The sequence below is a fragment of the Ruditapes philippinarum genome, unplaced genomic scaffold (genome assembly GCF_026571515.1).
Source record: "Ruditapes philippinarum isolate M1 unplaced genomic scaffold, ASM2657151v2 ctg247_1_1_1_1, whole genome shotgun sequence".
NCBI lineage: Eukaryota > Metazoa > Mollusca > Bivalvia > Venerida > Veneridae > Ruditapes > Ruditapes philippinarum.
This window is the reverse complement of record NW_026852169.1, coordinates 464773-478786: the sequence shown is the minus strand read 5'-3', so window position 1 is coordinate 478786 and position 14014 is coordinate 464773. Positions and strand designations below refer to the sequence as shown.

The window sequence follows — 14014 nt, the reverse complement described above, 5'->3', positions numbered from 1 at the left end:
CATACGTACAAGAATGATAAATGGGGCCCTGATGTAAACACAATACGACGTAAGTTTTTATTGTTGAAAACTTGATAAAATAACGTTTTTTATTATTATTTCTTTTGTTTGATAATTTCTATATCTTCGCAACAGTAGGGTGCGAAAATCGAACAGCGTTATACGAAAATCGGCACCGGAAGTTATTTCCGCTTGAAAAATAACATTAGTGATTTTCCTTATTTTATAATGTTAGAATCGAAATAACATCGGCCTGAGAGGTGTATATCGGCTATTTAACACCGGTTTTGTCGTTTTGATGCGACAAAATTAACCACTCAGGCCTACGGCCTTTGTGGTCAATTCCTACGCATCAAAACTCCAAACCGGTGTTAAATAGCCGATATACACCTCTCAGGCCGATGTTATTTCTTAAACATCACATATTAACAGTACTATGTATCATCTGAAAGTATTTCACATTCTTTTATATTCAATGTAACATATGTTAAGTATTGCAAATTGTCAATAGATCACTATGTCAAGTACATTTGCATTGCATCTTGTTTACACATAACTATGTAAAGTATTGCACTTTATCAATACATCAGTAGGTCAAGTATTGCAACTTTGGGCCCAGTACTGCACCTTGTTAACAGATAACTATGTCTCAAGTATTGCACCTTCAATAGATAACTAGGTCAAGTATTGTACCTTTTCAATAGATTACTTCTTCAAGTATTGCACTTTGTTAACAGATAACTATGTCAAGTATTGTACCATGTCAATATATATCCATACCAAGTATTGCACCTTGTCAATATATATTAATGTCACATACTGTCCCTGTCAATACACAACTATTTCGGGTATTGCACCTTGTCAGTAGATAGTTATGTCAAGTATTGCTCTTTGTGTCAATTCAATTAGGATTTTAAGTGTTCTCAATATTAAAGTGGACATTGATACCAACCTCTAGTGTTACATAATTAAGAAATAACATCTGCCTGAGAGGTGTATATCGGCTATTTAACACCGGTTTGGAGTTTTGATGCGTAGGAATTGACCACGAAGGCCGTAGGCCTGAGTGGTTAATTTTGTCGCATCAAAACGACAATACCGGTGTTAAATAGCCGATATACACCTCTCAGGCAGATGTTATTTCGATTCTAACACGATGAAATAAGGAAACTGACTAATGTTATTTTTCAAGCGGAAATAACTTCCGGTGCCGATTTTCGTATAACGCTGTTCGATTTTCGCACCCTACTGTTGCGAAGATATAGAAATTATTAAACAAAAGAAATAATAAAAAAAAAACGTTATTTTATCATGTTTTCAACAATAAAAACTTACGTCGTATTGTGTTTACATCAGTATCCCGTTTATCATTCTTGTCTGTATGAAATAACGTCAGCTTGTTTAATGAATGAGTTGTTTACTTAGTATGACGTCACTACGCTCCTTACGGATTGGCGCCGTTTTGTCAAAATGTTTATTAACTGATATGTATCTAATATGCGGTGTTAGTGTATGTGGGATATTATTTCGGTATTGTATGAAAAGAAAACATTATACGAACTGAAAATATAAATAAAAATGCTTTTTATTGTTGCTTTAAAATGCTTTGTAAACTATACAATCGAGGGTGAAAACATATCAGCGCATATATACAAGTAGTCCCTAACCGGTGTTTATTGGCAGTTTAACACCAGTTTTTTTCCTTCTTTGTCTATAGTGACAAAATCACGTGAGTGTTAGAATGTGACATATCAACGAGCAAGTCAAATTTTCTATGTCATATCAAGTTTTGGTATTTAGTTTTGCTCTATTACCTTATCAATATGTATATGAAAAGAGCCTTTCAACAGTGTAATATCAATAAGTTTCATAAGTATTGCAACTTGAATCATGTCAACTGAAACAGTGAATACTGCAATTTACATTATATTCAAACTGGTGCATATCAACTTGTTTAGTAGGAAAGGCAAATCCTTTGACAAGTCCTTAAAATAGCACAAGCCTTTTGCCACAATTATTTTTTTCAATTATTACATCTGGTGTAACATTTCACCCTTTTTTGTATCACTCTGAGGAGAAAGAACAAATGAACACAAATATCATATTGTAAAATATTTTACTTATTACATTTCAAGTAAATTTGTTAACATAACGGCACAGACATTATATATAAATAGTGAACATTTTCATCTGTGAGTTGTATATAAGCCTGAAAAATGTAAATTAAAATTGGAAGATTTTCTTATTCATGTACATATTTTTAACAAAATTGTCCATTTCAATAATTTAAAATAGATCTGTTTTTCCCTTATTAACCTTCACTGATTAATTGTGACATAGGCTCATCCTACTTAAGTTTGGAAAGATCCATTGTCAATTTAAGGGATATTTAACCATTAACTTGCTGGGACCAAATCAATTAGCCTTTACCAATGGTGCAGAGCCATTTTGGCAGGCTTCACTGATGGAAGTTTAATTTTTGTATATTGATATTGAAATCCCTTGAAACTTTACATGGACTGTTCGAAATTCTAAGGAGCGCAAATACCTTACATAAATTAAGAAGGTAAAAGGCTAAAATAAAAAAGGTTAGGTGAAGGCAAGTAAAGTCATAATCTCTACTAACATTTAGAAAATTAACAAAAACAATATTCTTTATAGGTAGGAAGACTATGTGTTTACAATGAAAAAAAATATATACATGTACAATGTATATATATATACTCGTATATCTACCCCATTTAATTTGAGGGTTTAAAATGCAATTCTGCCATTGGTCATCTTAAAAGTAAATCATCCAATCAGATGCATCTTTGAAATGTATATTAGCCAATCAGATACTGTATAATGATCAGCTGATAGAAAACCATATATATCATAGAAAAACACAGAACAGATGGACAATGTAAGACAGATCATTCTACAGAAATAATAGGAAATTTACATGAAACAGCGTCCTTTCAAAATGAATAATGCCTCTAACTTCTTATAAAGATATGGCAAAAAGTATATGCAGAAATATGTATGGAAAACTGTTTATTTTACCCTAATTGTCCTTGATTTTTTAAATGGATGTGATCTGCTTTGAATTTTGAACTGATAATTATTAATTTGATGTTCCAAACAAAGGGTATAAATCTTTTAATATTTCTGTTAAAATTCAAAGGGTAAGATTAAGAAATACATCCACAAAGTCAGATGCTTTACAAACAGGTATTCATAGATTCATTGGAAATGCCATACCTTTTTTTTTATACATTGCAATTATTTTCATAAATTCTCAGACTGAAAAAGGTACATATTTCTAATATCATACACTGCATTATAACTATATGTAGACTAGCTCTATTTTACCAAATTTGAAAGACACAAAATGAATTTCATATTACATTAATTTGAGCCGTGTCATGACAAAACCAACATAATGGGTTTGCAACCTGCATGGATCCAGACCAGCCTGCGCATCCGCGCAGTCTGATCAGGATCCATGCTGTGCGCTATCAGTTTCCTTACTTGTTATAGGGTCTGTAAGCGAACAGCATGGATCCTGATCAGACTGCGCGGATGCCCAGGCTGGTCTGGATCCATGCTGGTCGCAAACCCATTATGTTGGTTTTGTCGTGACGCGGCTCAAATTTTTGTTTATATAGAGACAGATGTTGAATATAACAATATGTTATTCAAATATGCTAAAATACAACATATTTTAATTACAGTAAATGGTTAAAAATAAATCAATATCTCATTCTCAAATTACAGTACCAAGATGTGCAGGAATACTTGTCATTTTCAAAATCTTAGTTAATATTCTAAACACATTTTAGATAAGCAATAGATAGCACAATAAGCTAACATACCGTAATAAAAGATGAACTAAAAAAATCTTTTACAAATGTTCCGTTTTACAAATTTTGACAAGATTATTTTGTTAATATTAAGTGATTAGCTTTTATTAATGTTATTTCAAGTTTTCCCAATTTTACATCATCATCACTTTAATAAATATTAAAATGGACTTGTCCATCTATCAATCTGGACAAAACTATTCATCTTATAGGGAAAATTTCAAAACATGTACTGACTGAGTAGCAAACAGTACAGACCATTATTCCACACCTTATAAAATATAACCAATGCATTTTCAGCGATTGCACAACATATGTTCCAATAAAATCATTTTGGAATTTAGCCTCATTTTCATTTCCAGAGTTTAGAAAGTCCACATCAAATCCATATAATGCCCCTTATTGCCTTGTTCTAATTTCTAGAGTCCAAATTGGTGATATCAAATAAATATGACAACTATGTAGTCTGGTTTTCATTTCAAGTGTTCAAAAAGTTCATAACAAATTCATATGTCACCAAATATAGCCTGGTTTTAATTTCCAGTGTCCAAAAGGTTCATATCAAAGTCATATCGCACCCCTTCTATTTCATTTTTTTGAGTGTCCAAAATCCATATCAAACCCACTTAATGTAACTGAAATAACAAAGTTCTATTAAAATGTTAATAAATGGTGATGTGAACTAAAGGTCATTTAACATGGTTGAGAACAATACTGATTCTACTGGACTTGTACGCAGCTGAAAAACCTATATCAGACTCAGCTAGGACCTTGTCCAATATAGTTTTGACATCTGTGTACTCATCCAATAAAATTCAGTATTTGACTCAACAATGTATAATAACTTTATATCAGACAAACCAGTATGTCAGCTAATCTTGGTCTTGGAAATATGGATAGAAGCGGTTGCCACCAATAGTCTTAGAGTTAAATTCCAAGACACAAATTTATATGTATGATATTTTTTCCTATCATTTATTTATGCCTATTATTTGAAAAGACAAAAACTTCATCCAAGTTCAAAGGTAATTCACATTTAAAATTGTATTCCAGTCTTAAATCTCTTGCATGTGATTGGTTGATTCAAAACACATATTCAAAACTGACCAATGGGAGGGTTCTGATTCTGGACTGGTCCTACATTTTGAGAAATGCAACACACATAAAGTGACTAAATTTAATGTATAACTGAAACAGATATGTCATGTTTTTAACGCAAGATTAAAAAATAAATAAACATAGCATTTAACACTAACAAAACTTAACAAAAACATAAAACTTATTACAATAATGACAACAATACACAGTGTGTCCAAACTGAGAGACCCTTGTTCTAAAAAAAAAACACACAAAAAACTCATCTACATTTCAAGATTTCATCATAACCACCCAGCAACAAGAGATTGTAGATTTGATAGTGAACAGGAATTCTTTCAGATGAAGAGCAATAAAAAAACCTTAAACAAAAAGACCCTGACTGATTGTTAAACATGTAAATTTCTTTTCTTTCGTAAGAGATATAGCTACAATTAAAATAGTAATATAGTTTTCAGAGACCAAAAATTACCAGTTCAATTTATTTCATGTTAAAGAAATGCAGTATTTGAACAAGTGTGCATCTAAGCTATAAGATGGTTCTTTATTTCAGTAAATGATATATTTTCATGAGTGGCTTAAACACTTTCATGAAGATGATGCCAGACTTCCCAATCTTATCATAATTAGCATTAATTTTAGCGGTCAAAACTCAAGAAATTAAATATGGACCAGTAAGTAATCAAGCAGAATAAATAGAAGTTTCATGGAAATAGGTCTATTTCATTCACATATGTAAAGAAAATATGAATTACTACAAAAGTTCAGTAACTGAAAAATATATTTTTTAATTGATGTGAAAGTCTGGTTAAAAATTTCACAAAGTAATTTAATTGATTTTAGTTTGTTTGTTTGTTCAATTGAGTTTTATCTCACACTGACACATTATAGGTTATATGACGACGTTCCAGCTTTACTGGTGGAGGAAGACCTCAGATGCCCTTCCGTGCATTATTTCAGGCTGGATAGCTTTCTCATATGAAAGAATCCAAAGTCCCTGTCAGGATTCAAACCCACAGCGGTGAGTGGCAAGGGGTTTGAAGTCAACGACCTTAACTACTCGGTCCCAGGACGCCCCAATTGATTTTAGTAGTATAATTCTGAGTAAAATCTTGACAGACCTCCTTGTTGTGCAGGCTGACCTGGTGCTACAATAGTGCCATAGGTAATAGTGTGATATCAGGGGAGATAAGTCCTGCTAACTGAAAACACAATCATCAAGGGAGATCATTCCTGCTAACTGCAAATACATACACCAGGGGAGGTAATCCCTTATAAACTGAAAACATATTATCAGGGGAGGGAATTCCTGCTAACTTAACATTCTACCATATTTAGGCTGAAGATACTAGAGCAAAGGCTAGTTGGAACTAAAATTATGGCACAAAAGCATTTGGTTTAAGCTAAAGATGGTATCTAGTGTTAACAATGAATATGAACAAAAGTGAAATTGAAAAATGCTAAAAAAATATATACCCAACCCAACACAAAATTTGTGTTTATAATCCTAAATTGCCTATGTAAATTTATGTATTTTTGCTAATATTTATTATGTCTGTTGACAAAATATTTAAATTCATGGTTACTTTTTATCCACTATGTAATAATGGTAAAATACAACATAAAATTGAACAATAAAGTTGACTCTCAGTCAGATAGTAACCCTATTTTCTATTATCTCTATGGCTGCATATATTTCATTCACACTTGAAAACAAATATCAACTTTTTTTTCATATAAAATGTTAAATAAATAAATAATTTCATTATAGAGGTGAAAGCCTTAAAACAGGCACTTGCAAGTGTACGGTTAAAAGTACCATTTTTTTCTGAGTGTATAAAGCTAAATATCTACAGCATATAGTAATCTTTAGCTAAAATTATTGTTTCAATTTTGAAAAAAAAAAGTAAATCCAAAAATACCTGTGTGAAAGAAATAGGTTTGTATATTTCCCTTTATATTGCAGATGGTGTATGCAGAAAATATTTTGCATGACGGTTAAAACATTACTTACTAAGCAGCATAATATTTTGTTCTAGAACATTCTTATTATGATTGCATCTAATAGTCATATGTGTAAAATAAATGAGACATCTATGCAACAACTGTTTTAAAAATCTACCAGAAAATTATGGAAACAATGTAAATTTACCATTTATAATATTTTTTTTATATATATTTCTTTAGATAAAGCTTAATAACACATCTGCAGGGGTTTAGTTAAACCTGCTGTGTTTCTTAAATGGACTTGCCCTTCTTTCATTTTTGGAACTGACCATTATCAATTTTGGGTAAATCAAGATGAAATTTTGTAGTTGTTTCAGTCAACAGTATGAAACCTGGTCAGACTGCTTGGATGTGCAGACTGGCCTGGCTCTATACTGGTGGCAAATGGCTAATCACTTCTAGTTCCAGCACCGGGAAGAATTAATCTAGCAGACTACATGCTAAAACTGCGCTTTTTCAGTAGATATAACTTTCTGCTATGGTTATTTATTCATATAATTATATCAACAAATCCATAATACACTGTGCAAAAAATTTGACATCATATGTAAAATACTTCTTGAAATTCGCCAAAATAAAAAATCATATTTTTTTCATAATGGGTTAAGTAGAATTAATGATATTTTGTTTTGAGTTACAAATATTTATACACTGCACTTCATATATGATTAAACTGTAATGTCAAGGTCATGTGAAAATATTGAGGTCAAATAACAAAAACCTATATGTAACAAAGTTAAATGTTGTCAAATAAATGAATTTTTATAACCTTATAATGTTAGATTTTAAATTCATCAACTTTCACTATAAAAATTTCTAGCCTTCAAACAAAAAATAAATGACAAAAAAAACAACAACAACCTGACAAGTTTATGTCACCAAAAAAAATGTTAAAGTCACAAAATAAATGTCAAAAATCCAAATTTTACCATGGAAGAAACTAAATGCAAGAAAATGTCTCCCTATACCTAACCAACATAAATGCATTGTAATAATAACAGACTTGTGTTGTAGGTAAATGATTTCATTTTCCAGTAACAACAAAGAAAGGCTTTGAATAACAATGTACCTTGATGAGTAAAAGAAAAGCCTTGAACGATTTAATAAATATCTAGCAGTAAAAAGGTTACAGTAAAGCTTGGAAACATTTTATATATTAGACATAGCAGAAGTAAGAATAAATACTTTAACACAGATTCTAGTCTTAACAGTATTTTGAATACAGTTTAAACAAAGTGTGCGAGGGACCGAAACCGCCCTGATTAAAAAAGTAAAAAACAATTCCTATCACTAGCTAACAGAGTCTGAACCAGTATCTATATGCGTGTCATTTTCAACATTTAATTTTGTGTCTTTTGACAGTTCTGTTCCGCCATTATTTGTAAATTCTAATGATTTAGTTGAGTTGCTCTCTACACTGGTCACCGATTTATTTTTACCTTCATTTTTGTCTATTCCGGTTTTGAACTCTCGTCCCGATTTCACACTTTTCAGTTTTGTTCGGTCTTTCGAATCAAGGTCTATGTCTTTCATAAGATTTGCTCCGATAGCATTGTTATAGCTAACATTTTCACTGTCTTTTGTCGAGTCTTTGGATACAGCACTTACAGGCATAGAGACTACACTAAATGTTTTTCCCGGATATCCGGACAATTCCCGACGTTCCAATATCTCCTGTCGACATATAGGACAGATTTCCAACTGTAATGCACACGTTGAGCAGAAACCACTAAAAGAATAAGAAGCAAGAAATATTCATGTGTATATAAAAGCAATAACCTTTTTTTATATTTTATCGCATCTCATAATTATATAATTAGCCAAATCTAGTCTCATAATCAACTTTCATTACAATACATCGTGTTAGAATACTACACAGACTCTAACATTCAAATGCGGATCTTCCATAATTTAATACCATGTTTGAGTGCCTGATTTGACAATAGGCTGAAGGATGTAATATTCATACATGATCATATGGTCCTAGAATAAAGAATATTCATTAACATAGTCACATAGATAAAGAATACCGTGTTAAATATTCACACTGTTCTTGGTTTAATACTTCCACATGACCATTTGGTTTTACAATTAAGTGTAAAACATATACTTCACCACACACATGATTTAGGAACTAAGTGTAATAATACTTCCATATCACCATATGGTCTTCAAAATTCAGCATACTTTCATACGGACTTAGAAATTAAGCAAAATAATATCCACATGACCACATGGTCTTAGAAATTAAGTACAATAAATGGTCTTAGAAATTAAGAACAATACTAACATAAGATTACATGGTCTTAAAAGATAAGTACAATACTTACATATGACCACATGGTTCTAAAATAAGATCAGCCTGATTATCAAAGCAGAGAGTACAAGAGTCTTCCTTCACTTGTACATTCCGTAACTCAGCTAACTTTTGATGCCTGCAATACAAGAAATAAATACAGTTTAATGTATCCACATTTTTAATTATAACTATTACTGAACATTGACATTCTGAAGACAGTGATCTCTTCAAAGCACAAAAGCCTCAATCAAACACATTGTTCTAAAATTGAAGACAATCTCCATGAATCGTATCCCAATTTCACAGTAAAATCATCAAAATACAATTTCAATGTAACAAAACTATGTTAAAATACAGAAGAAATACAGATAAGAAGCATATAGATATGCAATTTATTAACCAGGATTTCACCAGAAAAACACTCCATAGTAAGTAAAGAAGTGAACACCAGGCCTTGATGTTATAAACTTTTTTACTGAGTTCTGCCTCAAATCTCAGCATTTAAATTGGTCAGTGAACATTTTGTAGTAGTTTCTGGCCAAACAAATACCTCAGACTTGATTTTGAGCTTAGAGAATTTCTTTATAACCTCAAACCCAGCTTTGATCAGTAAAGGTTGTAAAATCACCACAAGACTTAATAATCTAAAGAGGGAGAGTTGACCTAGTGGTTAAAGAGTCTTTCTCTCAACACAGGGAATGTGGGTTCAAACCCTATTTATCATCATTTTTTATATTAGAACTCTAAAACTAAGTAATCCATGAAGCATAATTATACTTGAAACAGATTCAACTCAGATTCAAGTTTCTCATTATAGTCAAGCTAAAATAAATATGGTAAAACTAAACTTGCAAAGTCAACATGGCTGTCGAAAGGAAAAAAAACAAATCTCAATCATACTAATGCAGTTGTGCATTCTTGAGTTTTTGGGATGTGTTCTGTTGCAATGTTATTTATTTCTATCAGTCACTGTCTTCTAAGCAATGACGATTAAGTTATTTATAACGTTAAATGATCATGTCTAATGCATACTACCGGGTATATGAATAAAATCTTCAAGTTTTGGTAAAGCTTACCTGGGTATAATAATTTTTTGATCTGATGACAAATGTCCAAAGTCGTTAAAGCACTTAAAGTCATAGTCCACTGGTGGGTATTTAAAAGGTTTGGCACCGAAGTTAAACTCACATTGCTGGTATGACATAAAGCTTGCAGCAGCAAAAAAACCACTCCTGAAAAATCAAAAAAAAAAAATTAACCCGAGACAACCAGTCCAGGTATTGTTTTATGTGAATATTTTATGACACATTTAATTATGTGTAATTGTATGCACAAATATGTAATATAACTGTGGACTGGATTGTATTATCTCTTCTGGTGCTAGCAGCAAATGCCACCAATAAATAGACTGGTCAACTGAACAACCATGCAGTCAGACCACACTCTTTATAATCTTGGCTGCCCAAAATATTTCATTATTCTTTTGACATTGAAAACCTTATAATGGACTCTTCTGAGTTTAAGGTAGGACAAGTCTATTTATAACAAGAGGGCCATGATGGCCCTGAGTTCGCTCACCTGTATATAGGCCCCCATAGCAGGGCCAGTTTAAACCCCAGGGCTTTTATTTGAACAAACTTGGAAGACACTCATTAGAAGATGTTTCACAATGTTAAGCTTTTACTACACACATGTAATGAAAAACAATGATCTCATCCCCCCCCCCACCCCCGGCAGGGCCAATTTTCACCAAAGGGCTTTTATTTGAACAAACTTGGTAGACATCCATAAGAAGATATTTCATGCTAAACATCTAAGCTTTAGTTCATTGGGTTTTTTTAAAAGAAGATTTTTAAGTTTTTACTACACACATATAGTTAAAAACAATGACACCCCTGGGGCGGGGCCAGTTTTGACCCCGGGGCTTTTATTTGAACAAACTTTGTAGAAACTTATTACAAGATGTTTCATGCTTAATATCTAATCACTAGCTATTTGGGTTTTTTCAAAGAAGATTTTTTAAGTTTTTACTATATGCATATAGGGAAAATCAAGACCCCCCGGGGCGGGGCCAATTTTGACCCAAGGGCTATTATTTGAACAAACTTTGTAGACACTCACTAGAAGATGTTTCATGCTTAATATCTAAACTCTAGCTATTTGGGTTTTTTCAATTAAGATTATTTAAGTTTTTGCAATACACATATACGGAAAATCAATGAACCCCGGGGCAGGGCCAATTTTGACCCCAGGGCTTTTATTTGAACAAACTTGGTAGACACCCATCAGAAGATGTTTCATGCTGAATATCTTAGCTCTAGCTCTTTGAGTTCTTTCAAAGAAGATTTTGTAAGTTTTTACTATATGCATATAGGGAAAATCAATGACCCCCTGGGGCGGGGCCAATTTTGACCCCAGGGCTTTTATTTGAACAAACTTGGTACACACTCATTAGAAGATGTTTTATGCTGAATATCTTAGCTCTAGCTCTTTGGGTTCTTTAAAAGAAGAATTTTTAAGTTTTTACTATATGCATATAGGGAAAATCCATGACCCCCTGGGGCGGGGCCAATTTTGACCCCAGGGCTTTTATTTGAACAAACTTGGTACACACTCATTAGAAGGTGTTTCATGCTGAATATCTTAGCTCTAGCTCTTTGGGTTCCTTAAAAGAAGAATTTTTAAGTTTTTACTATATGCATATAGGGAAAATCAATGTCCCCTGGGGCGGGGCCAATTTTGACCCCAGGGATTTTATTTGAACAAACTTGGTAGACACTCACTAGAAGATGTTCCATGCCAAATATCTAAGCTCTAGCTCTTAGAGTTTTTTAAAAGAAGATATTTAAAGTTTTTTCTTTCGGTTGCCATGGCAACCAGAGTTCTGCATGGAATTAAATTCTTTGAACAATTTTTAAAGGTGACCACCAAAGGAACATTCCTGTGAAGTTTGGATGAAATTGGCTTAGTGGTTTATGAGGAGATGTCATTTATAGTAAAAGTTTACGGACGGACGGACGCCGGACGAAAAGCGATCACAAAAGCTCATCCTGTCACTTTGTGACAGGTGAGCTAAAAATCCAGCAGGGTGCAGGTTAACCCTTGACCTGCCGGAACCAAAAAAGATTCACCTTTGCCACCAGTACAGAGCCAGGCCAGTGTCTCTCTTTATGACCAGGCTGCTCAAATTTTGTATCATGATACTGAACTCCCTTAATCTTGGAATGGAATGTTCCAAATTAAAAGCTGGGCAAATCCATTTATACAATTTAGTTTTGTTGCACCTACCTTGCACATATAAATAAATCCCTCTCTGGAGGCAGTCTGTTTCCATTTAGAGAAAATATAATAGTTTGGTTATCTACATCTAGCAGTAAGCCAAGGTGATCTCCTGAAATAGATAATATTATAATTGTGTTAAAATTTTGTCAAATGAAGGTAATACCTTCGCAAAAAATACAGAATATCTTGCCTGAAACAAAGAATATACATTTTACTAGTATATTAGCTTCCCTGATTATTAGATTACCAGAATAGACTTGTTCAACTTCCACTTTTGGGGCAGTCCATTATCAATTTGATGGATATTAGGATGAAAATTTGAATTTTGTCAGCCAATTGAGTTTTTATACAAATAGAGAAAATATTTTATGTGAAATAGAAAATGTCATAGAAGAAAAGCTTAGGTGGGTACTACCAGTACTTTCATTTTTTTCTAATCCATATTTACCTATCTACTTTACGTTAGAGCAAATCAAGTTTTTCAAAATGTTGCCTTTTTATACAGGTTACAAAGTGGTGTGAAATTAAATCTGTTATAATAATATCTTACAGTCCACTTATCATATCAAATTGTATGGAAAAAATATATAAAAAACATGAAAATTATTCTTGAAATAACAAAATTTTAAAATAAGGTGGTAGGATACCACATAGAAAAACCCTCTCTTTTAAGTAACATACAGAGTGAAAATCTGTCGTATTTTGGACACTACATTTTGGTTACCTTCATTTTTCTGAGGGAATATTCATTTTCATTGAGGGGAAAAATTCACTTTTACTGTGAAACAGTTAATTTTATTATGAAATTTCATTTCTTCATTAAAACTTCATTTTCTTTGTAGTTAAACTTTTTCATGTTGGATAACTTCATTTTTTGTATACAAACTTATATTACATTGTGAAGTTACTTCATTTTCATTGTGAGAACTTTATATTTTCATTGTGGACAAGTTCATTTTCATTGTGGGAACTTTATATTTTCATTGTGGACTAGTTCATTTTTAATGTGGAAACTTAAATATATTTTCTTTGTGGGCAAATTCATTTTTGTTTTTGGGCAACTTCATGTTAAGTATTGAGAGAATTCATTTGCACAGAAGGGAACCAAAAACCTTAAAACTGTTACTTTGATTTTTAACTAACCTTAGGTTAATACAGAAACTACTTAAGTGTCTTCTACAAAGAAATTGTAAGAAAAAATTCAATACCTATCAATCTGTTATTAAAGGCACAGTCACAAAATTTATATTTCATATATATTTAAAGATAATGTTTCACAAAATCGACAGTAGCAGTTTCTAAAGGAATATTTTCATGTTAGTATATTTTTTTAAATTTTAATATTAATATTTCTGTATCAAAACAGTATGTCTGAAGATTTGAAAATTAAGATTTGACACACAACTTTCAGTGTTGAATACTAAAAATAAATATTTAAAGACATCTTAATTCTGAATTGCAATTTTCAAGACAAATGTTTACAATA

The 14014-nt window shown here is 32.0% G+C and overlaps 1 protein-coding gene across 1 annotated transcript in view; it reads right to left on the bottom strand.

The window, feature by feature from the left end:
• Nucleotides 1-2099: 2099 nt before the first annotated feature.
• Nucleotides 2100-14014, bottom strand: part of LOC132751380 (RING finger and SPRY domain-containing protein 1-like) — a 42621-nt gene continuing 30706 nt past the window's right edge. The window contains exons 12-15 of the mRNA XM_060741545.1: nt 12535-12637; nt 10323-10478; nt 9278-9382; nt 2100-8676 (exon numbers count right to left, since the gene is read on the bottom strand). Coding sequence (XP_060597528.1) covers nt 8238-8676; nt 9278-9382; nt 10323-10478; nt 12535-12637 — 803 coding nt within the window. The 3' untranslated portion in view covers nt 2100-8237. The remainder of the gene's footprint in view (nt 8677-9277; nt 9383-10322; nt 10479-12534; nt 12638-14014) is intronic.